The sequence below is a fragment of the Platalea leucorodia genome (genome assembly GCF_965183815.1).
Source record: "Platalea leucorodia genome assembly, chromosome: 16".
In the NCBI taxonomy this organism is placed as follows: domain Eukaryota; kingdom Metazoa; phylum Chordata; class Aves; order Pelecaniformes; family Threskiornithidae; genus Platalea; species Platalea leucorodia.
Genome location: NC_138838.1, coordinates 5,193,376 through 5,217,825, shown reverse-complemented (window position 1 = coordinate 5,217,825; position 24,450 = coordinate 5,193,376). Strand labels below are relative to the sequence as shown.

Sequence of the window (24,450 nt, the reverse complement as noted above, 5' to 3'; positions counted from 1 at the left end):
TGAGTGTGAATTTTGGTGAAGTTAACTTGGCAAGTCACACTGTATTGCTTCGCCTTCCTTCCTGGGTAATTACTGTGACTAACGAGAAGCGAATTTTGATCATTTCTATCAAGGATGCCATGCTGAAACTTGCTTTTTCCAGGAGGATTAGGGAACTTGTAATTAAAATAAGCTTTTATTTGTGCATGTGTACACTTTTACTGTAGGAAAACTCGAGAGATGGGTGTGTATTCACAGAACACAGAAGTGTGATACCAACAGAATTAATTTTAGATTTGAACCAGTATTGTAAAAATATCCCATTCCTCCAAGCTCAAGTGAAAACTGAAATCTCTATTGTGCTGGATGCAGGTTTACCAGTCTCTCTGTATGTCTTAAAAATAGAGGAGCTGATAAACTGATACAAACCACAGTTTTTGTTGTGAATCTTCTGGAAGCGCCTGCCCAACCTGTGTTAGGAAAAGATCATCTGTGACATACTGCTCCCGGATGGACTGTGTAGCGCTGGTGCCATGGAATGAGTGGAAATGACCTCCTGAAGTTCAGACGTTATTTAGCAGAAACGCAGCCCCTAAGACCTTCACTAAAGTTGCTGTCTGTCAGTGTGGCAGCTGAACGTGGGCTTTAATTTGTTTTGCTTTGCTGCTAGAGTGCTGTGAGGTAAAAGAATTTGAGTTACAAACTATATGAATCCCACCTCTAAGCTTTTAGGCATCAGTTATCCATCCATACGAATAGAAAGTAAGTCAGCCTTATACACTGTTAGCACAAGAGACTGGAAGTTTCTTTTTACAGGGATAATATTTCAAAAGAGTTACAATATTCTACATGTTAAGAATAACAGGAAGCATCTTGAAAAAGGTGTCTTTGGAAAAGGGAATTCTTTATTCTTTTTATTAAACCCCAAAACAGAGCAAGAACTTGCTGGGCTTTCCTTGTCTTCACCAAAATTATCACCGAAGACCCCTTGAGCATATGAGCCAGGTACAGCCATCCCACCAGCTGCCCAAGGCCATGGCAAGGGAGAGGTCCATTTGCTGAGTATGGAAAGGGACGGAGGCTTGTCAGGCTGTGGAACAAAACTGGTTAACTAGGTTTATCAAAAAGGTGTTTGCTGTGCACCGTCTCTCATCTGACCCTGTCTCTCGTGCCCGCGAGTGATCCCTGTGCAGTGGTGGCACCACGGGAACGAGTGAGGCCAGCAAGCCCTGCATCTGTGTGCACAGACCTGCAAGAGGACGCTTTTAAATGCACTGTGGTGCATCATATGTCACTTAAAATAGCCGAGTTGTTGGCATAGCAAGGGTATATACTTGCAGCCTGAGAGTTTTGCTCTTTCTCTGTCTCTGTACCAGGATTTCTCACTGTTTGCAAAATTTCTGCCAAAGATCTGTCCATGCTGTGAAGTTCAAATGAAACTTGCTGGTGTGATAAGCTCTCTCCTTACCCCAAACATGCTGCTTAGTTCTTCTTTTCATGAAGCTGGGGGGGTTCCGGATTCCCTGCAGCTGCTTTCAACCACTGTGCGGTTCTGTGCTTGCTCTCTTCCCAGGTGAAAATGGGTTTGTACCCAAAATGCCTGGAGGCTTTGTCTGTCTCATAGGAGAATGTGGTGACTATCATGTTCAGTGAAGGCAAGTTTAGGAAAGGCTGTGGCTTCCAGAAAGGGTACAAGATGACCTTGATTATCCTGTGCAATTGTATCATTAACCACATCTTCCAGTAAGGGATGTGTGAGCCTAGTTTTATTGAGGGGTCCGTAAAGGACAACAGCTGATGCCTGATCAGAAAACATTTTCTTGTTGGAGTGTCATCATAGGAATAATACACTTGTCCGGCGAGTAGGTCTGGTTTCAGCTGCAAGTTCCTTGCTGCAAGAACATGCATCCATGCAACGTTCCCTGGAGAAATAAGAGGGGGAGAGAAACAGGTATTCAGGAGGAGCTACATTTTCCTGTTTACTGTGGGAGTACATTGGATCTGCTGGCTTCAGTGCTGCGAAGTAGGGAAAGCACTCATCGTGTTACTCAGCTGTACTGTAGAGAGACTGAGTAGTTAATCCAGACCTCCAAGATCCTTTAAACCTTTGGTCTCCCCTTTGAGCTGGACAATTAATGTGCCTTGTGATACTGGTTCATGTGAAGCGAAAGGGCAGTGTTTTGTAGTGAGAGCAGGATGAATGGGAGGCAGTGCTCGAGGGTTTTATTCCTGGCTCTGCTGTGAGCCTTTGAAGAAGTCACTTGATTTATCTAGGCCTGATTCTTCTCTAACAGCATTTTCAAACTACTGTTATCTGCACTTTTGGAAAAAGACATATAAGTGTGCTGCACAGAAATAACTAAACCCCTGCATGATTTAATGGTGCGTTATACTCCCCTGAAATGCATTCAACACCACAACAAACGCTTTCTGTAGGTTTTGTGAGTAGTTTCTTGTGCTTGCTAAAATCAGTTATGTAGTACAGACTTTTTTGCAAGCAATTTTACAAGTGGTGTTAGTTTAACGTCTTCTAATGAAGAAGAAATTAAGTGTCTTTTCAAACCAAAAACATTTTAAAAATATTGTATGAATTTCTCTCTCTCCCCCCATATATCCCTCAAAATGTTTACCTAGAAGAAGAAAGATTAGATCTCTGTCCTTCTTTCTGCTGACTTTTTTTTTTTTTCCATTTTCTAAACATTTTCCCTATGTTGAGGGGAAGAAAAAAAAATGAAAACCTTTCCCAGGAAAAACAGTAGAATGTAAAGAACTGTTTTAAAAATTCTTTTAGCCAGTCTAAGTTTTGTGGTGTGGTGGGTTGACCCTGGCTGGATGCCAGGTGCCCACCAAAGCCACTCTATCACTCCCCTCCTCACCTGGACAGGGGAGAGAAAATACAAAGAAAGGCTCTTGGGTCAAGATAAGGACAGGGAGAGATCACTCAACAATTACTGTCAAGGGGAAAACAGACCCAACGTGGGGAAATTAATTTATTACCAATCAAATCAGAGTAAGGTAATGAAAAAATAAAAAAAACTTAAAACACCTTCCCTCCACCCCTCTCTCCTTCCCGGGCTTAACTTCACTCCCAATTTTCTCTACCTCCTCCCCCCTGGCAGCGCACGGGGATGGGGAATGGGGGTTGGGGTCAGTTCATCCCATGCTGTCTCTGCCGCTCCTTCCTCCCCAGGGGAGGACTCCTCACACTCTGCCCCTGCTCCAGCGTGGGGTCCCTCCCAGGGCAGACAGTCCTCCATGAACCTCTCCAATGTGAGTCCTTCCCACGGGCTGCAGTTCTTCACGCACTGCTCCAGCGTGGGTCCCTTCCATGGGTGCAGTCCTTCAGGAACAGACTGCTCCAGCGTGGGTCCCCTGCCGGGTCACAAGCCCTGCCAGCAAACCTGCTCCAGCCTGGGCTCCTCTCTCCATGGGTCCACAGGTCCTGCCAGGAGCCTGCTCCAGCACGGGCTTCCCATGGGGTCACAGCCTCCTTCGGGCATCCCCCTGCTCTGGTGTGGGGGATGCAGGTGGATCTCTGCTCCACCGTGGACCTCCACGGGCTGCAGGGGGACAACCTGCCTCATCATGGTCTTCACCACGGGCTGCAGGGGAATCTCTGCTCCAGCACCTGGAGCACCTCCTCCCTCTCCTTCTTCACTGACTTTGGTGTCTGCAGGGCTGTTCCTCTCACATATTCTCACTCCCTCTCCAGCTGCAGTTGCGCAGGATTTTTTTTTTTTCCTCCTTCTTAAATATGTTATCCCAGAGGCGCTACCACCATCACTGACAGGCTCGGCCTTGGCCAGTGCAGGTCCATCTTGGAGCTGGCTGGCGTTGGCTCTATTGGACGTGAGGGAAGCTTCTGGCAGCTTCTCACAGAAGCCACCCCTGTAGCCTCCCCCCGCCCCAAACCTTGCCACACAAACCCAATACATGTGGTTATAAAAATACTTGTGCTCGTTCACCATACTCATCGCTCTCTCTTGGAAGATTATGGTTAAGCTGATGTGTAAAATGCCCCATGACTAAAACAGCCTGGTAGCGCCACATGCAAAGAGATCAATCATTCACTCACCCACATATGTGTAATTACGCTCTGTGGTTTCAGGCTCTAGGTAGTTTAATACACCGTTCCTGGCTTTGGCAAGCGAATACATCTCTTGAAGAAATGTTGCCTTCTCCCCATACACTGCGTTTGGACGGATGATGCAGGTTGTGAGTTTACCACCGTTGTTCAGCTATAAAATCAGGGAGGGACGTTAGTGAGTGATGGATTCAGAGATAAAATCTTCCACAGTGATACTGGGTTTGCCAGATAAAACCAAAACCTGGGAATATTTGGCTAGAGGAGTCAACCTTTGCAGAGGTGATCTGGACAGCTAGGGCCTGGTTTGGGTCCCTAAAAATGCAAGGAGATTGAATTCTTTTTTTTTTTTCATAGCACACCTTGCACCCATGTGATGCTCACTGAGAGATATTGGGTGGAGGGTGCTAGTGGCATTAACCACTTCTGCAGTTGTGATGTATAAATGAGTGTTTACAACAACCAAACCCAGGTACCAGAGGAAGCCAGCTAAGCTGGCTGGCCTCAAACTGTAACCAGGAGAGAGAGATGCTCCAGGCAGTGATTTAGGACAGAAGTCTTATTTTTACATTCTGCTTCATCCTCTAGAAGAACTCATCTGTCTGCTGACTGTACTGGGAGTCTAAAAAGACTAGCCAGCTAACTTAGGTAGGTGGCTGACTCTGGGCACACTGATTTTTTTTATTCTTAAATCACTCAGGCATGTCTGACAATTACACCTTTATGCAGTCTGAACCAGCCGAACCTGGTTTCCTATGCCCTAATTTAACACAGCTCTTTCCAAAGTCGCACTCCTTCTGGTGGAGTTAAAGCACGGGCTCAAAGGGCAGCACCTTTTGATCTTGCCAGAGTTTGGCAGCTTCCTGATGATGCGGGAAGATCAGGCTTTGGTAAGCTTAGGGCAACGTGGTTTACGCATCAGTCAAGGCAGCAGCTGGGTACACACTAAGATATGAGTTGTGGGGTCTTTCTAACCAGCTCTCTCCTTCCACCCATCCTATGCTGTAATACCAGGGGTGCTACCGTTGACTTTTGTACCTTTTTTCCATTGGCTTCAAATACAAGTTTTTCTGCCATGGCCTTTGTCTTCCCATAAGGCAGCTCCACTTCCCCGCTGTATTTGGTGTCCTCATTTCCTCTGAAATAGATTGAGAGAGATGGTGAGTGACCATGGAGTAGAACACAGGGCTTGGAGACATTTGTCACAGTGTGATTTACTCTGCAATCCCTGCTCTCCAGGGACTTACCACTGGCTGTCAGTTATATGAATCTGAGATCCTTGCTGCAGTTTGGGAGAAATAAGGCCTCAAGAAATAGCAGGTGATTCTGGGTGTTTATGGGCAGGTTTGCATGAGGGCAGTGGTTTGATTTCCGAGAGGAGGATTTGTTTTTGTCTAATAGTGTGATTGAAGCAAACAATATTCTGGCAGGCAAATTAGAAGTTACCTTTTTAGGCAACTCAGAAGTGGCTGAACAAGGTAGAAAGAGCACAAGAAGATGGAGGGCAGGAAAATGAGAGCAATCCTACTTCATTTTTTCATTAGAGGTAGAGAAAAGCCTCTCATGAGCCATAAACTGAAAGGAGAAGCTGCTGCTTAATTTTCTCACAGAGTCGATTAGAGCTGGGAGACATTTGCTGGTAACGTGATAGAGCTGCTAGTGATCTCCTGGAAGACATGAAATCAGCAGGTTTGTGCTAGGATTATTCCTTCATCTCCCCTAGCAAATTATGCTTGAGGGGAAGAGCAAAGAAATGGACCCATGATTAAGAGCAAGCAAGGCTTGCAGCCATGCCGGGGACATTTGGTTGCCACTGTGGAAGACAACCTGATCCTCAGCTTCCTAGCGTAGAGCTGCAAGGAGGAAAGCCCATGGGATCTAACATGTAGCTGCCCTCACAGGCCCTGAAATAATTCCAAGGAGAAACAAGAAAGCAGCTCTATTCCCCACAGGGTGCTAGCATTTTGTCCCAGTGGTTCTAGATCAACATTAGTCCATTGCAGGATTTGGTTAAGCAGATTCAGTGGGCTCTTGAGGAGCTGTGGAGTGAAAAAAACCTTGTTTGAAACATTGGGAAGGACCATCCATGAAGACCATGTGTCCACGTGCTCCCCTGCTGCCATGACTAGCAAGGATAGGCTCTCTCTCCCTCTGGGTGCTGCAGGAGACTTTCTTCATATTTTAAAATTAATTTACTCTATATTTTGCTCTCCTAGAGAAATTCACCCTTGGCAAACACCAGACTGCCAGGCATGGGGTACCACCACACAGGGCAATGAAGAATTATCATGCTCCTTTTGCAGATGGGGCTTGGATGCACCTCTTGGAAGGGTTAAGTGGCCTCTGATGAGTTCATGCAGCAAATGTGCAGCAGAGATCTTTTTGTCAAACACTGGGGCTCAGGAGAGCAAGCTCTGACTCAGGCTCCATGTTTGACCTTGGGCAACTTGCTCATTCTTCTCTATGCTTGGATCTCCACGTGTAAAACGTGGGTAGTTCTGTTGCCTTTTTCTTGCCTGTTTGGCAGTCTAGTATCCTGTGTGCCAGATATCCCAGCTGAGATCAGGGCCTTCTTGTGCTACAGCAACAGAAATAAATTAGGAGCATCAGAAATATAGCCTCCCTGCGTACCCTGGGCTTTCATCACAAAACCCTCCTCCCCTCCCTGGTGTTTACAGGTGATGAGCAAGAGACAAACCAGAAAACAAGCAAGACAAAAGATTGATTGTGCATGGTTTGTTGCAAGCCTGGGAGAGGCCCAAGACAATTAGGGGGGTTATCTAGAAGTTCTAGTTTTAATTGCTTTCTTTTTTTAATCCAAATTTATTTTTTGCCTTGCAAAGCTTTTTAAAAGCAGCAGCTTCACAAAGGGGCAAACCTGCCTGCTGTTCCTGGGCTGCAGCGCTCTGCTCGTGTTTGCCTTCCCCCACCCCTTTTGAAGCTTGGTAGTAACAAAGAGCTCAGCATAATGCTCTTGCTTTTCAAAACGATCACAGATAACTGAACGCTAATAAGACTGGAGCAGCATTGTCAGAAGGTATCTCAGCGGTGGCTGTCTCAGTGGGGTTGAGACTGACAGAGGCATTTTCTATTATTGTCGGATGCTGAGGTGTGAGCATTATCCCTGCACCCATCACGCTGTCCAGAGACTAATCATGCTTTGTCTGTGTCAATTCGCAAGCACGTAAAAGTGAGTTAAATGAAATTATACAAGGAATGATGGAGAAAAGGGACAGAGAAAAAGAAAAAGGAAGGCAGGCAGGCAGGATCATGGACTGTGAGGGAGAAGAGCAGAAGAGATTGGGTGGGGACAGGGGAGATGAGGAGGAAGGGGAAAGCCACATCACCTGTGCTTTCAGTCTGGAAAATGGAGCCGTATTACATTGCCTTCCAGTCTTCACTGGGCTCCCTATTGAGACAAGCAGTGTAATGTTTTACTGAGCATCTGACCTTTCTCTCATTTTTACATTCTGTAATTCCCTTAGTTTAAAATCAAAATCATTGGAGGACAAGGACCACTCTCTCAGGCTCTCTCCCAGCATCATGGGAGAACCTGAGTGTGTTCTGCAAAAGGAGTTAAAGGCTCTAGGTGGTGGTTTCATTTGCATTTATGGTGGGGAAAGATTGGGAGTTGGTGGGCAGAGGACGTTTATGTGTAGTTCTATGAGCATCAGCCCAGATGGGTTTTTGCTTGCATCTGTTGGTGCCATCGTTACAAGCCAAAGGACTGTCCTCTCAGGCAAGGTTTGGGGTAGATTTTTTTAAGACATCTATTCACATCTCTCAAGTCACGGGTCTAAAATACTAACAAGGATGTGCCTGTATCTACATTCATTTTTAGAAATGATTTATATATGCTAATGACCAAATTCCATAGCTTTTCAGTGACACAGAGCCTCTAGTGCTCATGGTCCCAAGTGGATTGAGGTTTGTTGCTCTCATGGATTTTTTTCATAAGCCAGACATTTATTCTACAGATGTGGGTGCTTAGACAGTTTTCAAAACAACTGGGTTATGCCTTAGCTTACTTGTGAGTACGAAATTTAGGCTTGTAGGTCATTTTAAGTTATGGCTTAAGCAGCCTCTTCTAGCTGGGCTCCAATTTCTAGAGCCAAATGACTGAGGCCAGCTGTGTCTAGACTGGCTGCCTGCAGAGACAAAACTTGACTTTGAGCCAGTTGCCCTTGCACACAAGTTTCCATGGTTTGAGCAGTCTGTAGGGCTACAACCGTGCTCGAAATCAGCAAGGAGCCTTGCAATGGTACCTACCATACTGCAGCTATCTCAACTTCAAATTTAACCTAAAACTTCAGCTCCTGGTCTTCAGAAATATCAGCCCAGTTCTCAAGGTGCAAGTACTGTTGCCCCATGAATACAAAAGGTATCCAGATGCTGAATCCTGAGCAGGAGTGTCAACTGACTGTGAAAGCCAGTTCTGGATATCAAAGATCTATTTAGCAAAAAACCCCTCCAAATCATAATTTTGACCACTGTCTTTCTATTGCTTCAAATCCCACCTTTGCCATAGGAGGTTTTCTGAAGCTCTGCTTCTTCTTCTGGGTCTGTGGGTCAGTCTCATAGGAGCCACATGCAGAAGAGATGGGTTGAGCATAATGCCCAAAAGTGTAAAGTCCAGGAGTTAGTCCTGGTAAGCATATTGCCAGGAAAAAGGATTTTGAGGGATAGAAGGGTGCAATTTACAGGTCAGATCCAGGTCCCAGAAGAGTGTAGCTACACATGAATACTGCAGGGCAACTTCACACCAGATCCATCTGTCCACTAAGACTATGTGGCCCACTAACTTTCTTCTGAGATAGTGCTAAAATAGCCTGTATACATTTCACCAATTTGACAATAGGAGCTGGGTACAGGCTTGCTAGCAATTCACTATGGAGCTGAAAAGAGGAGGGAAAGTGGGTTGGTAACAGTAGAGCATCACCTCCCCTTTGGATTGACTCAGTGTGAGAGGAGAGCAAAGACGCTGATCCAAAAGCAGGATACAACTTTACTGTATCACAAACCTTAAGCATCTGAGATCTTATCTGAAACTGATTTTAGGACTCAGAGGAGCAGGGCTGTACATACAGGGGACAGCCTGCAGGTGCAGTTGGGTCATACATCTCTCTACCAACTCTTTCAATCAGTGGTGTCCAGTACTGGTCAAGTTTAGGTTGGGAAGAGGTGCAGTTCCTGAAAGTGAAAAGCAGCAAAGAAGGATTTTCAAGAAAGAGAGGAGGAATTGACAGGAAGGGGAACACATCTTCTCCTTTGTAGCCACAGCAAAAATCTCCATCTGGTTGCAGCCTCATTGCTGTTTAACTGGAAATCCAGAGAGATGGAGATTTGCTTAGCCTTACCTGAACATGGGCTCACAGGATGTATTGGGTCCTACTGCAGCAATGGAGCTTGTGTAGACAACATACGGGATGTTCAGGACACAGCAGGCCCTTAACACGTTCTCAGTACCTGTGGGGCAGGTTGGGAAGGACAAACGTTAACCACCTTGACTTGATTCCTGTTGTGCAAATCAAAAGAGATTTCCAGGTTTAGGATTCTGACATGGAACAGATCCATGTTTTTCATGGCTGGAAAGATGTAAAGCCACAGGTCAAGGCTGCAGTTCCTCAGATATGTTTGCACAGGCATGGACGGTTTATAACATGAGAGTAGCAGTTATATCTATAGCTATAACGTGGCTTAACCTCTATGGCTATTGACAACTGACTTAACTTGGACTTAATAGCTGCTAACAAAAAGGAAGCCGACAGCTTGGCAGAGCAAAACTCCATGTTTTCCATCTTTTTTGACTCATGGGCAGACTGTCAGATGGTGAATTGCAGCCTCCTGGCAAAAGCATTGATGTTTTAGTTGCATATATTGCTCTATAGAAGTTCTGCAGGATGACTATAGGGTGAAAATCACTGCAACGGGCTCTTGGTAGCTGCAGAATTTTAAATTAAATAGTGGGGGGCAGCTTAGAAGTCCATATGAAATCCAGATGAATCTGAAGCATGGTTTGGTTTAAGAAAGGTTGTTCTGGCTGAACTTGTGGGTCAGTGTGTTTGGTTTTTGTTTGGTTGTTTTGGGGGTAGGTTTAAATGATTTATGACTCTTCCGGGGATGGTTTTTGCATTCATTGTGATTTTGGTTCAAGTTGATTCTATGAGAATCTCAATGACAACAGCATAACCATGGTTGCATACTGAGGGCCTTCAAATCTGGTAAGGCAGATCTCAAAGGAAGCCACTCATAGGGTTGGTTTCCAGAAATCTCCATACTATTTATACCTGGCTAATCAGGCTCTGCCCTTGAGCTTTGCTGCAGAACTTGCGGGGGAAGGCTTGTGATTTCTCTGTTCTCTTTGTTGTTAAGGACATAATCTGAAATTGTCAAGGAAATCCTAAGCTTAGGATAATTTTGGAGGGCATGAATCAACATGAAGACCTGGTGGAAAAGAATGAATTTACTCCTCCACGAGCCTATCACAATATGTAAAGTTAACTGAGAACCCCTCTTGAGAAACATCATTGGAAACAGCTGAGTTAAAATCCATTCAGCTTAACAAAAAACAGATTAAAAAGTCTTCAAGTGACTAGATGGAAAAAATAATTCTTGTAGAAGAGGGCTCTTCAATCTAGTCAACAAGACTATAACAGGATTTGGCAGCCAGTGGTTGAAACAGAGGAGAGAATTAAAGCAGAAGATAGATGTAAATTTTTGCCAGAAATGGTAATTAACCATAGCCACACTAATACTCCTCAGCATTGTTAATGGCTTGCTGAAAGACATGACAGATAGCCCATTAACTTGCAGTCCTTAATTCTAGGCAAAAAGTCTTTTGAAAAGGCATAGTCCAATTTAGCCACAAATTGCTGAGCTTAAGGCAGTAACTGGATGAATTTCTGTGGCCTGAGTTATACAGAGGAGCCAGCTAGAGGATTCTATAGTTGACCTGTCCTGACCCTATTTTTTTTCCCATGAAGTGTACAGCAGGTATCAAATACTGTTCATTTTTATGCTTTTACCTGCTATGATTTTAATAGAAAACTTTAGACTAATATCTCATTTCAAGACTTTGAGAAGTCCTTGTGAGGGCAGCAGCCTCATTTTAGGGAGGTCTACGTGAAGCCGTCCAAGGGGAGGCAGAAATGCAGAACAATTTGTCTCTGAAAATAAGGCTGCTGTTAAGACATCGCAAACTGTGCTCCTCAAAGAGGCCCTCGGTCACCAGTCACTTTGGAAAAAACTCTGCGTGCGTGGTTTTCTGGGAATGGCGCAAACATCTGCAAGAGGTTTGGTTTGCTGAATAGGGGAGTTGCCCAATGTTCACTGTTATCTGTAAAAACCTCACTACGCTGAAGTACCTTGCTCATAGCAAGCAGACAATGAAGAGGGAGATCTCACAAAGCCATTAAAAGGCAGCGGGAACCCTCAGGCTCTGAATATTCTCTGTACACATGCACAGTACAGGCTCTTAAAAGCATCTGGTTTTGAAAACAACTACAGCGATGAAAAGAAAGATGGAATTTAAATGTTGCCCTTGAATGTATCAGCAAATAGTAGAAGCCCTAAGCGGTAATCGAGTTTGAGAGAAATATATATTAAAAAAAAAATATAAAATTCCTTCCTTGTGGTTAACAACTATTTTAGTAGCTAACAGCCTGAGGTGCCATTGGAATTGCTAGTGTAAGAGGGATTTCATTATTTTTATAGCCTGTGCTTATTTCCTAGATTTATGAACAAATTTTCTTGAAGCAGATCTTGCACCTAACAAGAAATCGGCTGTTGGTAATACGAAGGAAATGTTGCGGAGCTCTCAGTTATGCGTGGCTTGTAGACATGTAATAGTTGTGAACTCTGACTATGATTAAAATAACATCACTTCCCTAATAGCGCGGGTGCAGTTCAACTGGCATAGTCTTGCCCTGGTCTGTCGGGTAGATTTGAAATCCCTGGGAAAGCTATAAGCTGTCTAGAACAGGAGCTAACTTTTAACTGCTGTCCTTGTCACATACTAAACAGTTTCTTACCACTATGGGCATGTTCTGAATCACCTCATACTATCAAAGTTACACCCTTGACCACAATAACTAATAACGGGGTCCAGATCTGACTGTCTAAGATACAGCTTTATCAGTGGAGAGGAGCAGCATGGCCCGCCCTGAGCAAGGACAGAGGGGCAAAGGCAGAAACTTCCCCGCTGGAAAGGAAAGGTCCCGGGCACCTTTCTCGTCTCATAGCAGAGTGCTGCGTGTGAAATTCAGGGTACACGGGAGCACTAAATCAGAGAGGATATGTTTGTCGTAGCATCTCGTATGACTACACCATGGCATGTAAATTTAAGGCTGTATTTAATAGCTTGTTTTAAAGACCTTACCTCCAACGTTGACAGCTCTCATTTCCGAAAAGGGCACAGTGTTTCTGTAGTCCACAATACCTGCTGTGTGAATAACCACGTGAACTCCCCGCATGGCAGCAAGGAGCAGATCGTAGTCTCGAATGTCTCCTTTCATCACTGTCACATGAGTGGTAGCTGGAGAAAAATAATATAACCATAGATGCAGGGGGGGGGGGAGAAATACAAATCGGCATCCCCACCTTCTTGCAGAATGAAGATCCTGCTTGGAAGGCTTTCTTCTCCGCAGGGCAAGCTGAAGCACACTAACTAATGACTACACCATTTGAATACATCACACCAGGGGAAAATACATCCCTATTTTTGAACCCCAAGAAGCCAGATCTGCATCTGGTTTAATTCAGCACAGCACTTTGCCAGTTTGCACCAGCTGTGGGTCAGAATAGCTGTGTCTGGCATTGCAAATCTCTAGCATGCATCCAAGGACAGCGCTGGGCAAGAATGGGAGACTGTTGGCCCAGAGCGGCAGCTGGTTACAGGACTTGATCTAGTACGTGTGAATGAGTGAAGCTGTGCCGGCCAATTTCCTTAAGACAGAAGATTTTTAGAGCTTACTGGGAATAACACCAGACGAGTTCAAGGGACATTGCACAGAGCTTTATTTAAATTGCAAATGCTATAGATGGGGAGGGAAAGTAACGTAACAGGGTAAAAAGTTTCATAGGAAATTCTTCCCTTTAAGCTATTCAGAAGTTTGTTTTTTTTCCCCCCTCCCCTATTTCCTTTTCCCCCCTCCTCCCTCAAAATAGCTGTACCATACATGGCTACTGTTGGCATCTACTGCTAATTTTCTTGCTGTGTTGTAACATTTAAGTGGGATTTTTCCCTTTTTTTCCTTTTCTGTAGTTGGGAATAGGCCGGCAAGAAGCTGGGGTTAGGAAGCTGTACTCCTTGGGGCTTTTGTGATGAGCCAGACAGTAGTAGCAGTCGCAGGCCTACTTTGAGAAGGAGATGTCTCCTCTGCCCTGCGCTGGTGGCTTCCTGGAGAGCCCCATGCAGCCAGGCACCAGGGCAGTGATTTCTGAAGGATCACACATATGAGCAGCTCAGGGAAGAGTCTGTGACTCCAGCCGTGGAAGCGCTATGATAGGGAAACCCTCAGTGAACAAGTACCAGGAAAAGGGGATAACAGAACAGGGCTACACCTCATGAACTCAAAGGAGAGACAAAATTGAAGATGGGAGGTCAGTGCGCTGAGCATTTGCTACGTATGGCATGTAGGAAGAGGCAGAAGTTTTACAAAAGGGTCAAGCTCATTTCTTAATTAGCATAACCAAGATTTGGTGGACTAGCTCATAGGAGTTTTTAATATTAAAGCACAGAGTTGATTCAGCAAATAATAGAGCAGAAAAAGAAAGAAGGCATTGCCCACGTAGCAGAGGTAACACGCTTGCCTGGCGGACCAGAGCGCAGAGGAAGATGCTCCTGCTGGAAGCCTTTGCCAGGGCTGAAAGGTGGAGCAGGGCATCAGCAGCGCCACGGTGGGGGGATTTTGCTGCTACTTAGGGTTGAGGGAAAGCCCACAACCAGCCAGGTTGAAGTGTTAAATAGTCTCTTCTCATCACAGCTGGTGCAATTAAGACCAGCAAGAGAATGAGAGCTCAGCCAAAACCAGGGAGGATACAAGACAACCAGGAGAAATTTTCAAATTGATAAGGACTGGTGAGTTTTATCCAGGGCTACTAAAGAGGTGATGGATGTCACTGCAGCTTTATTGCATTACCAGCTACTTTGGAGAACTTTTGGAGGAGGCACTGGAAGACTGCAGTAGAGCAAATGAAACACCTGTTCTTGGAAAGGAGGGAAAGAAGAGCCAGGAAATTACAGAACAGCTTGATCTCAACCCCAGGAAATTCAGGAACACACACTTAAACAACATGTGTGTGAGCACCTGTGTGATAATAGGGAGAACAGAAGCAGCTGACATGGATTTGTCAAGAACAAATCAAGTCAGATAAATCTCCTTTGTTCTTATGACAAGTTAACAGGCTGTACGGATATTGTGGAACAGGTCGATGTCATCTATCTTGATTTTAGAAGGGCTTTGGAAACTCTGTGTCATTCTCATGAGCGAGTCAGTAAAACATGCTCTAAGTAAGGCACATTAGGGTGAGCACAAAGCTGGCTGAATTACAGGTCCCAGGGAACTGCCAGCTGTGGTAGGTGGCTGCCCTGGGGCTCTCCAGGGCTTATTGCTGCATTTGAGTCTTTTTTATTGTTTTCATCAAGAATCTGGCAGATTTGTTCATTAAATCAGCAGATAACATCAGACTGGGAGGGACTAGAAATACACTGGAGGATTAGAGTACAAGCTGAATGTAACCAATAGCATCTGAAAACAGGAAAAAAAAAAGAGGTGAAATTTGATAGGGACAACGAGAAAAGATATTGGGTTTAGTAGGGAAGAGGCAGCGGGTCTTCATGAAAGGATTAAGCTGGGCCAGGGCAGCTCAGGGGCTATCGTCTGTCAGTAGGGTCTTGCAACTGTGAAAAAGGCATAATTGTACTGACAGGTACAAAGAGGAGAATCGTTTGCAGGACAGAAGAAATAAATCCATCAGCTTTACTCAGCACTGGGAAGGCCAGAGCTGGCCTCTCTGTCCTGCCCTCGGTGGCCCTCTTCCAGAAGAGAGCAATGCCAATGCCCAGAGATGCAGAAAGCGTGAGCTGTGGAAAAGGACCAGTGCACGAGAGCCATTTTAGCCTAACGAGGAAAACAGCGTGGAATGGAAGGAGGTGGTTTTCCAACTATGGAGATTGTTGTAAAAAAATAGCGGTATTAACCTATTCTACCTTTAAGGTTAGATGAGAACTCGAGGACTTAAACTGCAGATTAGACTGCACCAGCAGTAATGGCCTGGCGGTGCAGAAATTGGCTGCCCGAGGTGGCTTGGGACAGGACAGAAAAACATCTGTGGGGAGGGTTGAGCTGATTCTGCCTCGGGGCAGAGGGACGGGGGGTTGGGATGGCCCCTCAAAGCTGCTGCTGCCTCATTTTGCTGTGACTTGCTGTGGTGTTAGGCCACAGACCTCTCCTGGAGCACGGATTGTGGCAGCTCCTTAAGGTCTGAACAGTTTTTTCTTCAATTGTGGGTGCTTTTAAGGCAGTTGGCCTGGGGAGACCAGTCTGGTGAGTTCATCTGCCAAGGGAGGATTTCTGATGGTGATATTTCCCTGGGAGTCTTCTAACTTGCTTTAAGTGTATCTCCTTTTTACTGATATCTCCTAACAGCTACGATCTCCCTTATAATTTTTTTCCTCTCTCGTTCCAAGTGGGCTGAAGGTTTGGGCACTCGGAGAGAGGGAGTCCCAGCCCACCAGTAACTGTGCAGAGCACCATGAGCTGCATTGGCTTGTTTGGGGTGGGTGTTCTCGAATCCAGCAAAACAGGTTGCTTTTCCTCAACACATCTCCCTGTAACCAACCCTGGTGAAGCATCAGAAGGCAGCTCTCAGAATATGATCAAATGGATTAATTTAATATCTTTGAGCGTGTTTACTGAGACTCACCTCTTCCTTTTTTATGCACAGCACAGTAAAGCTACTATAGATTTCTCTCGATTATTTCAGTAATTTGTTTCACGATACCTGCAGCAGATGCTGAGCCTGATTCTATTGTTGTCAGGGTTTTTTGGTTATTTTTCTCAGAATTGGTAACTGGTTGGAGCAGCTCAGGAGCCTGGTTTTTTGTCCTTTTGCTGTTAGTCAGACTGGTTGAGCAGAAGCAACTGGGTTAGCCAAGTGCCCATGGCAGGTACTCGGTGTGCATGCGGCTCCTTCCAGCTGATCCCTGAGTGGGGACTTAGATCCTTCCTGTGATATATCTCCTGGAGTTACGCACTATGGATCTTTTTGCTTTGATTTAGTCCTATGCTGAAAAACCTCTCTCAACTGGAAGTTACTCTTCATGCAGTCTGTTTAATCCCAGTTCCCACCCCATGCCTCTAACTGGGGCACCTCCAACGTAATACCAGCTGCCTTGAAAGGGACGCGTATGGCCGCTGTATAGAAGATGATGATGCCTTTTTCTTACCTGTGGTGAATTTTTCTACTTCTTCTCTTGCTACTGAATCAAAAACTCGGACTTCTTTGATGTAGTCTTGTTGAGACAGGAGCTCTACAATCTTCTCCCCAATAAAACCACATCCTCCTGTCACCAGGTAGACGGAGGCGCTACCCATTTCTGAAGACGTGTTTGTGACCGAGCAGTAGCGAGAATGTTGCTGCCAAGATCCTAGCGTGCACTGTTAGACTCTCAGTCAACTCGTTTTCTGAACCAGGTCTAAAGTTCAACTGTTGTATAACATTCCTGGCTGAACGTTAACTCCATCCAGGTCCAGACAAACCAGCCTTTCATCGGCAGTCACGCAAGTGACACCTACGCTATGTACAGGCCAATTCTGCTCCCTCTGCCTCAGCCTTTCCCTTCCACCGCGGTAGCGTACGCTCAGCGGGGCACCTCCAGCTTGCATTGCTGTGTGGCCCGTCTCGGTCTGAAACTTTGATGTCAGATGTTTCCCACGGGCCGGGTTGTCAGTCGGTGTAGCCTAGACCTCTCTGGGTGCTGCGCAAAGATGGTGTGTCCTAGCCGTGTGCTTACAGCAGCCATCTTTTGTTGTGAAGCTACCAAGAAAAAAAAAAAAAAGATCTCGTTCCCATGCACTAGTGAATTTGTATAAATGGTGTATGGCAGCAGATCTAGCCAGTGCTGAGCTGTACTGTGCACAAAACAGGCAGGTTTAGGAAGGGTCATCTTTAACTTTATGATCACCAACTCTACCAGTTTGATTATCCAGTATGGCTCTTCTAAATGAATTCTTCTTGGAGTTGGAATGTATACATACATACACCCGTGCACGGGCACACACACACACTCTCTCTCTTATTTAGGAGGAGAAAGTCCTCTCTAAATTTGAAAAACGTCTAGTAGTAAAAGCTCTACCACATCCTCTGGCAAAGTGTTGCAATGGTTAATTATCTATCATCATCACTAGAAGAGTGCAGTGTTGGTTTTCTCTCTGCCAAACAGTGGTTAATGGATTCTGTCCTTGCTGGGCTGTAAAGGACGTGTGCTATCCGGTTTGTCACGTGGATTAAGAAAAGAAAAGGGATTGGCTTTGTCTAAGGGTGCTTGATTCTGCTCTGAGTGGGGTGGGGAAGACCTGCCCTCTGGCATGGCTGGGTCTCTCTCCCTCTCTCATAAAAGAGAGAACTAAGTTGGGCCTGATCAGCTACCCGTCTCTCTTTGAAGCCTAGCAAATGATTTCCTTAAGTCTGGAGCAGTCAAATATTTCCCAACCCATCTTTGAACCAAGTTGTCACCATTTTTTTGTGAACTGTAGACACACTGTCTTAGAAGAGGGAGCCATGATAAATAGGGTAATGTGATTTCCCTTCTTACTTTTTCTTTTCTCTTCTTGCTTGGGAAGCTTCGGAATCGTTTGCTCCCCTACCAAGATCGCTGTTTCCCTGTCCCCAGTGTCCTGTCCCAGTGAGGAGGAGTTACGGGTGCTGACTCAGGCGGTGTGGCGGTGGGGTGCCCCGGCAGCCCTGCCCTGGGGGCGTACAGCCCGCTGAAATGCGGGGAGCAAGACTGTCGCAGCCATTCTTACCACAGTGGTAACATTTATCAGGCTTTCAAGAGTAAGCTGTACAGCAGCTTGCTGCTGAGCATGTGGTTAATGAAGAGTTAAGACAGTGTATTCAGAGAGTAACTGTGCTTTGTTTGTGTGTGTGGAGATATATCTATATCTATATATTTTAATCAGCTCCTGCTAGAAGTTCAATCTGTTCAACTCTACCATTGATTTTTTCTTGTGCTGGGTAAGCGTTAGGAAAAGTGCCGTTTCCCCTTGCTGTGATTACAATCAGTGGCCATAATGGCCCAGAGACCAACACGGGCCTGATGCTCATTTGGTGCTTGGCAGGGCAGCGCAGCCACAAATGTCCCGAGAAATTAATTAAATAATTAATTAATTAATTTATCAGCGATGCAAAAAGCTGTATGAAGCAGAGGCCTTGACACTGCTGACATTTCCCAGTGTTTGCAAGACTTAGCCTTTGCTCCAGTATTGGTATCTGTGTATCTGCAGTGTAATCTGATCAGTAGGGGAAAAAAAATTGTCTGTGATTTACACGTCTCTTGGTTTTGTTAGGAAATAAAAAACAAGTTCAGGAACAAGAACTGTCACGTCTCTGACAGAAACAGCCCAGGTCCTCTACTACAGCCAAGGCTCACGCAGAGTAAGGCCTCCCTTTGCGAACAGATGGGTAGTTGCACCTAAAGGGGTAGTTGTTCCCATCATAGGAAGGTTAAAAAAAAACCCAAAAGTCCCTAACCACATCCTCTTCTAACAGTTTGAATTGTCACGTGAGGTGATGACTCTGCGGGTCTCCGTAAGCCCAGAGGCAAATTCAGAGAAAGCACAAGTGGGCAAAGGCAGCCAACTCTGGAGGAGGCAGATGCCCAGGAGGCTCCGGGGCTTGCAGGGAGGGGGCCTGGGCAGCTGCTGCTGCCTGAGATGAGCCAGCTCGACCGCCTTGAACTGTACGGAAACTTATGAGGAAGTGAGGCGAGTTGCAAATAACAACAGATTTAATCTACGCTCTTACGCACTGCAGAATTCTCTCTCTGCCTCGTTCCCCCGTCGCACAGCCTGCTGCAGCCAGCCCGGCCTCAGAGCGCCCCGGCTCAGCTGAGGGAAGCGGTGATCCCTGTATCCGTACTGACGCAAAACTCCTGCAGGAATAGGAGGGCTGTTCCTGCAGGAGTCGTCTGCCGTATCCAGCTACTGCTTCGCACTACTCCATACGCACTATGGATCTTTTTGCTTTGATTTAGTCCTATGCTGAAAAGCCGCTCTGAACTGGAAGTTACTCTTCATGCAGTCTGTTTAATCCCGGTTCCCACCCCATGCCTCTAACTGGGGCACCTCCAACGTAATACCAGCTGCCTTGAAAGGGATGCGTATGGCCGCTATATAGAAGATGATGATGCCTTTTTCTTACCTGTGGTGAATTTTTCTACTTCTTCTCTTGCTACTGAATCAAAAACTCGGACTTCTTTGATGTAGTCTTGTTGAGACAGGAGCTCTACAATCTTCTCCCCAATAAAACCACATCCTCCTGTCACCAGGTAGACGGAGGCGCTACCCATTTCTGAAGACGTGTTTGTGACCGAGCAGTAGCGAGAATGTTGCTGCCAAGATCCTAGCGTGCACTGTTAGACTCTCAGTCAACTCGTTTTCTGAACCAGGTCTAAAGTTCAACTGTTGTATAACATTCCTGGCTGAACGTTAACTCCATCCAGGTCCAGACAAACCAGCCTTTCATCGGCAGTCACGCAAGTGACACCTACGCTATGTACAGGCCAATTCTGCTCCCTCTGCCTCAGCCTTTCCCTTCCACCGCGGTAGCGTACGCTCAGCGGGGCACCTCCAGCTTGCATTGCTGTGTGGCCCGTCTCGGTCTGAAACTTTGATGTCAGATGTTTCCCACGGGCCGGGTTGTCAGTCGGTGTAGCCTAGACCTCTCTGGGTGCTGCGCAAAGATGGTGTGTCCTAGCCGTGTGCTTACAGCAGCCATCTTTTGTTGTGAAGCTACCAAGAAAAAAAAAAAAAAGATCTCGTTCCCATGCACTAGTGAATTTGTATAAATGGTGTATGGCAGCAGATCTAGCCAGTGCTGAGCTGTACTGTGCACAAAACAGGCAGGTTTAGGAAGGGTCATCTTTAACTTTATGATCACCAACTCTACCAGTTTGATTATCCAGTATGGCTCTTCTAAATGAATTCTTCTTGGAGTTGGAATGTATACATACATACACCCGTGCACGGGCACACACACACACTCTCTCTCTTATTTAGGAGGAGAAAGTCCTCTCTAAATTTGAAAAACGTCTAGTAGTAAAAGCTCTACCACATCCTCTGGCAAAGTGTTGCAATGGTTAATTATCTATCATCATCACTAGAAGAGTGCAGTGTTGGTTTTCTCTCTGCCAAACAGTGGTTAATGGATTCTGTCCTTGCTGGGCTGTAAAGGACGTGTGCTATCCGGTTTGTCACGTGGATTAAGAAAAGAAAAGGGATTGGCTTTGTCTAAGGGTGCTTGATTCTGCTCTGAGTGGGGTGGGGAAGACCTGCCCTCTGGCATGGCTGGGTCTCTCTCCCTCTCTCATAAAAGAGAGAACTAAGTTGGGCCTGATCAGCTACCCGTCTCTCTTTGAAGCCTAGCAAATGATTTCCTTAAGTCTGGAGCAGTCAAATATTTCCCAACCCATCTTTGAACCAAGTTGTCACCATTTTTTTGTGAACTGTAGACACACTGTCTTAGAAGAGGGAGCCATGATAAATAGGGTAATGTGATTTCCCTTCTTACTTTTTCTTTTCTCTTCTTGCTTGGGAAGCTTCGGAATCGTTTGCTCCCCTACCAAGATCGCTGTTTCCCTGTCCCCAGTGTCCTGTCCCAGTGAGGAGGAGTTACGGGTGCTGACTCAGGCGGCGTGGCGGTGGGGTGCCCCGGCAGCCCTGCCCTGGGGGCGTACAGCCCGCTGAAATGCGGGGAGCAAGACTGTCGCAGCCATTCTTACCACAGTGGTAACATTTATCAGGCTTTCAAGAGTAAGCTGTACAGCAGCTTGCTGCTGAGCATGTGGTTAATGAAGAGTTAAGACAGTGTATTCAGAGAGTAACTGTGCTTTGTTTGTGTGTGTGGAGATATATCTATATCTATATATTTTAATCAGCTCCTGCTAGAAGTTCAATCTGTTCAACTCTACCATTGATTTTTTCTTGTGCTGGGTAAGCGTTAGGAAAAGTGCCGTTTCCCCTTGCTGTGATTACAATCAGTGGCCATAATGGCCCAGAGACCAACACGGGCCTGATGCTCATTTGGTGCTTGGCAGGGCAGCGCAGCCACAAATGTCCCGAGAAATTAATTAAATAATTAATTAATTAATTTATCAGCGATGCAAAAAGCTGTATGAAGCAGAGGCCTTGACACTGCTGACATTTCCCAGTGTTTGCAAGACTTAGCCTTTGCTCCAGTATTGGTATCTGTGTATCTGCAGTGTAATCTGATCAGTAGGGGAAAAAAAATTGTCTGTGATTTACACGTCTCTTGGTTTTGTTAGGAAATAAAAAACAAGTTCAGGAACAAGAACTGTCACGTCTCTGACAGAAACAGCCCAGGTCCTCTACTACAGCCAAGGCTCACGCAGAGTAAGGCCTCCCTTTGCGAACAGATGGGTAGTTGCACCTAAAGGGGTAGTTGTTCCCATCATAGGAAGGTTAAAAAAAAACCCAAAAGTCCCTAACCACATCCTCTTCTAACAGTTTGAATTGTCACGTGAGGTGATGACTCTGCGGGTCTCCGTAAGCCCAGAGGCAAATTCAGAGAAAGCACAAGTGGGCAAAGGCAGCCAACTCTGGAGGAGGCAGATGCCCAGGAGGCTCCGGGGCTTGCAGGGAGGGGGCCTGGGCAGCTGCTGCTGCCTGAGATGAGCCAGCTCGACCGCCTTGAACTGTACGGAAACTTATGAGGAAGTGAGGCGAGTTGCAAATAACAACAGATTTAATCTACGCTCTTACGCACTGCAGAATTCTCTCTCTGCCTCGTTCCCCCGTCGCACAGCCTGCTGCAGCCAGCCCGGCCTCAGAGCGCCCCGGCTCAGCTGAGGGAAGCGGTGATCCCTGTGTCCGTACTGACGCAAAACTCCTGCAGGAATAGGAGGGCTGTTCCTGCAGGAGTCGTCTGCCGTATCCAGCTACTGCTTCGCACTACTCCATACGCACTATGGATCTTTTTGCTTTGATTTAGTCCTATGCTGAAAAGCCGCTCTGAACTGGAAGTTACTCTTCATGCAGTCTGTTTAATCCCGGTTCCCACCCCATGCCTCTAACTGGGGCACCTCCAACGTAATACCAGCTGCCTTGAAAGGGACGCGTATGGCCGCTATATAGAAGATGATGATGCCTTTTTCTTACCTGTGGTGAATTTTTCTACTTCTTCTCTTGCTACTGAATCAAAAACTCGGACTTCTTTGATGTAGTCTTGTTGAGACAGGAGCTCTACAATCTTCTCCCCAATAAAACCACATCCTCCTGTCACCAGGTAGACGGAGGCGCTACCCATTTCTGAAGACGTGTTTGTGACCGAGCAGTAGCGAGAATGTTGCTGCCAAGATCCTAGCGTGCACTGTTAGACTCTCAGTCAACTCGTTTTCTGAACCAGGTCTAAAGTTCAACTGTTGTATAACATTCCTGGCTGAACGTTAACTCCATCCAGGTCCAGACAAACCAGCCTTTCATCGGCAGTCACGCAAGTGACACCTACGCTATGTACATGCGTGGGGGTGGGGTCTAGTAGTAAAAGCTCTACCACATCCTCTGGCAAAGTGTTGCAATGGTTAATTATCTATCATCATCACTAGAAGAGTGCAGTGTTGGTTTTCTCTCTGCCAAACAGTGGTTAATGGATTCTGTCCTTGCTGGGCTGTAAAGGACGTGTGCTATCCGGTTTGTCACGTGGATTAAGAAAAGAAAAGGGATTGGCTTTGTCTAAGGGTGCTTGATTCTGCTCTGAGTGGGGTGGGGAAGACCTGCCCTCTGGCATGGCTGGGTCTCTCTCCCTCTCTCATAAAAGAGAGAACTAAGTTGGGCCTGATCAGCTACCCGTCTCTCTTTGAAGCCTAGCAAATGATTTCCTTAAGTCTGGAGCAGTCAAATATTTCCCAACCCATCTTTGAACCAAGTTGTCACCATTTTTTTGTGAACTGTAGACACACTGTCTTAGAAGAGGGAGCCATGATAAATAGGGTAATGTGATTTCCCTTCTTACTTTTTCTTTTCTCTTCTTGCTTGGGAAGCTTCGGAATCGTTTGCTCCCCTACCAAGATCGCTGTTTCCCTGTCCCCAGTGTCCTGTCCCAGTGAGGAGGAGTTACGGGTGCTGACTCAGGCGGCGTGGCGGTGGGGTGCCCCGGCAGCCCTGCCCTGGGGGCGTACAGCCCGCTGAAATGCGGGGAGCAAGACTGTCGCAGCCATTCTTACCACAGTGGTAACATTTATCAGGCTTTCAAGAGTAAGCTGTACAGCAGCTTGCTGCTGAGCATGTGGTTAATGAAGAGTTAAGACAGTGTATTCAGAGAGTAACTGTGCTTTGTTTGTGTGTGTGGAGATATATATATATATCTATATCTATATATTTTAATCAGCTCCTGCTAGAAGTTCAATCTGTTCAACTCTACCATTGATTTTTTCTTGTGCTGGGTAAGCGTTAGGAAAAGTGCCGTTTCCCCTTGCTGTGATTACAATCAGTGGCCATAATGGCCCAGAGACCAACACGGGCCTGATGCTCATTCGGTGCTTGGCAGGGCAGCGCAGCCACAAACGTCCCGAGAAATTAATTTAGCCTTTTATCCAGCAACTCCCAATCTGTACAGTACTGATTAACAGAACTGCCTTCCCTCAGAGGACTTTTTGCAAGGATAAATATATCAGAGTTGGAGGTCTTAGGACACAAAAACCAATATAAATACACCCTGAGAGATGCGGAGAAGTGCTGCATGGGAACGTTTGGCATCAGGTAACCTTGCGGGTGTCCTCATCAGTGATGCAAAAAGCTGTATGAAGCAGAGGCCTTGACACTGCGGACATTTCCCAGTGTTTGCAAGACTTAGGCTTTGCTCCAGTATTGGTATCTGTGTATCTGCAGTGTAATCTGATCAGTAGGGGAAAAAAAATTGTCTGTGATTTACAGGGGATCATGTGATTTATTTCAGGATGCAGTTGCCTTGAACTTGCTCTGAACTTCGCCAACACAGGACACCTGACATCCCGTTCATTTACAGCATGTTTATTCTCAGTGCATTACATGAAAGGTCTTTGGTATTTGTGGGTTCTTGAATACTGTTCCCACTCTGCTCTGTAAGAAAATGCTGAATACAAAACATTCCATATACAGTAACAAAACCCA

The 24,450-nt window shown here is 45.9% G+C and overlaps 1 protein-coding gene across 1 annotated transcript; it reads right to left on the bottom strand.

Annotated features, from left to right (window-relative positions):
• Positions 1 to 1,461: 1,461 nt before the first annotated feature.
• On the bottom strand, positions 1,462 to 16,707 carry LOC309597917 (3 beta-hydroxysteroid dehydrogenase type 7-like; the record flags this gene model as incomplete). The annotated part of the gene is made up of 6 exons (XM_082327912.1): positions 16,512 to 16,707; positions 12,441 to 12,596; positions 9,421 to 9,529; positions 5,102 to 5,201; positions 4,055 to 4,217; positions 1,462 to 1,901 (listed from the first exon to the last, which is right to left on the bottom strand). The coding sequence occupies exons 1-6, from the start codon at positions 16,657 to 16,659 to the stop codon at positions 1,462 to 1,464; spliced, it is 1,116 nt and encodes a 371-aa protein (XP_082184038.1). The 5' UTR covers positions 16,660 to 16,707.
• Positions 16,708 to 24,450: the final 7,743 nt, after the last annotated feature.